Source organism: Sinocyclocheilus anshuiensis, unplaced genomic scaffold (assembly GCF_001515605.1).
Source record: "Sinocyclocheilus anshuiensis isolate Anshui unplaced genomic scaffold, SAMN03320099.WGS_v1.1 scaffold3535, whole genome shotgun sequence".
Lineage (NCBI taxonomy): Eukaryota > Metazoa > Chordata > Actinopteri > Cypriniformes > Cyprinidae > Sinocyclocheilus > Sinocyclocheilus anshuiensis.
The window spans coordinates 9,158-11,633 of record NW_015547843.1 but is presented as its reverse complement, the minus strand read 5'-3'; the positions used below and the strand labels follow the sequence as shown (position 1 = coordinate 11,633).

Below are 2,476 nucleotides of genomic sequence, written 5' to 3'. Positions count from 1 at the left end.
ATATATAAAAGTGTTACTCAAGTGGGAATTTCAGGCTTAGTGAATGAGATAAACTTCATTTTGGGGGAAAAAAAGATATGTACTGTAATTGAAATCTACAGATGCTGATAGATAAAGTGTAATAAAATAAACACTTAAATGTGTATTTTGGATGTTTTCTTTTCGCTTGTCTATTTTAACCAATAACTGTGTATTTTTGTGTTTATTTGGTTATCATGCTACTAGCTTAGAAACATGTTAATGTCAGGCTTTGAGTTTTAAATAAGTCAAGTTATTGATGCAAAATAGGCCAAAATTTCAAAATTTACCATTGCCTGAAGAAAATGGGGGGAAAAAAAACAATGGATTTGCCTGTAATGTCTTGCTTTAAATTTAGGCCATAGTATACAACTTAAGACAAAGACATAAGACAAATAGAAGATACATTGTATGTTTTCATTTTGGTATTTTCATGGTTTTGGTATTTTTGGTATTTTCATGGTTTTTCCATCCCTATGCTTGAAAGTGCTAGTTCCTATTCACTGAGTTCCACAGAATAAATTAATGCAGGCCTTGAAATAACATGACGGTGATGATTTTTGAGAGAAAAGGTCATTAATCTACCACATTTAGAAATACATTTTCAAATACATAAAATATTAGTATCATACTGTATATCTGCCTACAGACCCCTGCTGAACTCTTACAGACCTCTCACTGAAAACCCTGGACATAATTAGCAAGAAGATCCTTCTCGAACAGTCATTATGCAAGCACTTGAGTTTACTGGACTGATCTGGCATGATGACAGTAATTGCTCCTAATCGCTCGTGGGCTGATGGGCCTGATTACTCTGCAAACGAGGTTTAACATCATAAAGCTGCAGATCAGCTCCCTGCTCTCACCTTATGAAAGTGAATCACAGGTTCGGAATGGATGCGAATGAGTTGCAGACAGGACCTGTAGCCCTGTAAGAGTTGTGCAAACAAGTGCAGGAAGACCGCCCTCACCTCCTTATCCTGTCAAAAACAAGAAAGCCAGAATAGAAGCGACTGAGAGACATTCCAGATAAACGTATGAGGATGGAATGAGTCAGAGTGAAAATTTTCTCGCCTCAAAATAAACTGTGTACGTGATGGGAGTTCGAAATTAACAGATTTTTCAGCCCCCTGAAGACCCAGTAAGAGACTCCCATGTCGGCCACATGAGTGTCAGCCACACATTCCGCAAAATTCACATGTAACCTTGCAAGATTGTAAAAGCGAAAATAGACAAGCCAGGCTCTTACCAGCAGTTTGAGGTTGGATGGAGCAGAACGAGGGGGTGGGAAGGCATTATCTGCTCCTTCCAGATCTGGGTGCAAAACCTGAAGACAAAGAAGGTATTTACAGTGAGGAAATATCCTGCTATCTGAGGGAATGAGACAAATGGTGCAAATATAGCTTATGGAATGTCTCCAGTCAGAATCATCTTTCAATGCTATGTAAAAAAACATCACTTTATTATGGTGCAAGAGGTTATGTATATGTTGAAAGTGCAGATTAGCTACTGAAGAAAGATTATGAAATATGACGATTAAAGGCGAAGTGTGAAGAATTTCTACACCACTAGTGAAAGCAAATTGAAATAGCTAGTATTTTTCAATTAAATTTAAATGGCAATTCCTCTGCAAACCTGGCCACCAAGATATTAAGGTGTTGTGGGTTGTTACCAGGGTATTGATATGTGCTTACTAGAGTTCAAGATGGTTTCTAGGTGCTTGTTTATTGGCCCAAATCAAAAGAGCCCAGTCTCAAGTATCTATGATCTGGCTCATATCATTGCTGTCAGGAGAAAAACACATATCTCCAAAAAAATTCATTTCTCAAGAGCATGGAAAAGTTTTTTTTTTTCTTCTCATAAACAACCTTACCAAATGAATAAAAACAATATAATTTGTCCCTTTTGGCATAATAGAATTCTATCATTACACATCTGTTAGACATTTTAATTCGACTATCGATTGTTTGAGAGTTTATTTTTGAATACAATCTGATCTTTCACTTACTATTTTAGCTCAAAATCAGTTTGAGATATGGGTTCTGGGTGCAGTGCATGAACTACAGTCTATAGTTTAGACAGCCCGACAGCTAAGGAAACCAGAACATAAATGGTTTTGACACTCACTTTTCAAGGCCAATGGAGATATTAGTTACATAAATGACCTGATTAAACATCCTTTTAATGGAATTTCAATGCACAGTTAAAACAGTAAAAAGAGTGTGAATTCCATCTGTGGTAAAAGTCAACATTACCAAAAGTAGAGGTGAGTGTTTTCCATTGGACTGCAATTATATATGTAAGTCTTATATCGTATAATCTTAAAAAAAGTAAAAGCTCCCTCCTCGATGTCTTTAAGATTAACTCGGGTCCAAAGCACAGTGGTGTAGGACAGGTGAAGCTTTTACTGTATATTTAGGGCTAGGAGTTTGCTCAAATGTTAAAAAAGTATTTTACC

At 36.5% G+C, this 2,476-nt stretch overlaps 1 protein-coding gene across 1 annotated transcript in view; it reads right to left on the bottom strand.

Annotated features, from left to right (window-relative positions):
• LOC107704662 (myotubularin-related protein 13-like) overlaps nt 1–2,476 on the bottom strand; it is a gene marked incomplete at both ends in the record, with an annotated part of 49,217 nt that overhangs the window by 45,624 nt on the left and 1,117 nt on the right. The window contains 2 exons of the mRNA XM_016507651.1: nt 885–998; nt 1,268–1,345. Of these exons, the coding sequence (XP_016363137.1) occupies nt 885–998; nt 1,268–1,345 (192 nt within the window). The remainder of the gene's footprint in view (nt 1–884; nt 999–1,267; nt 1,346–2,476) is intronic.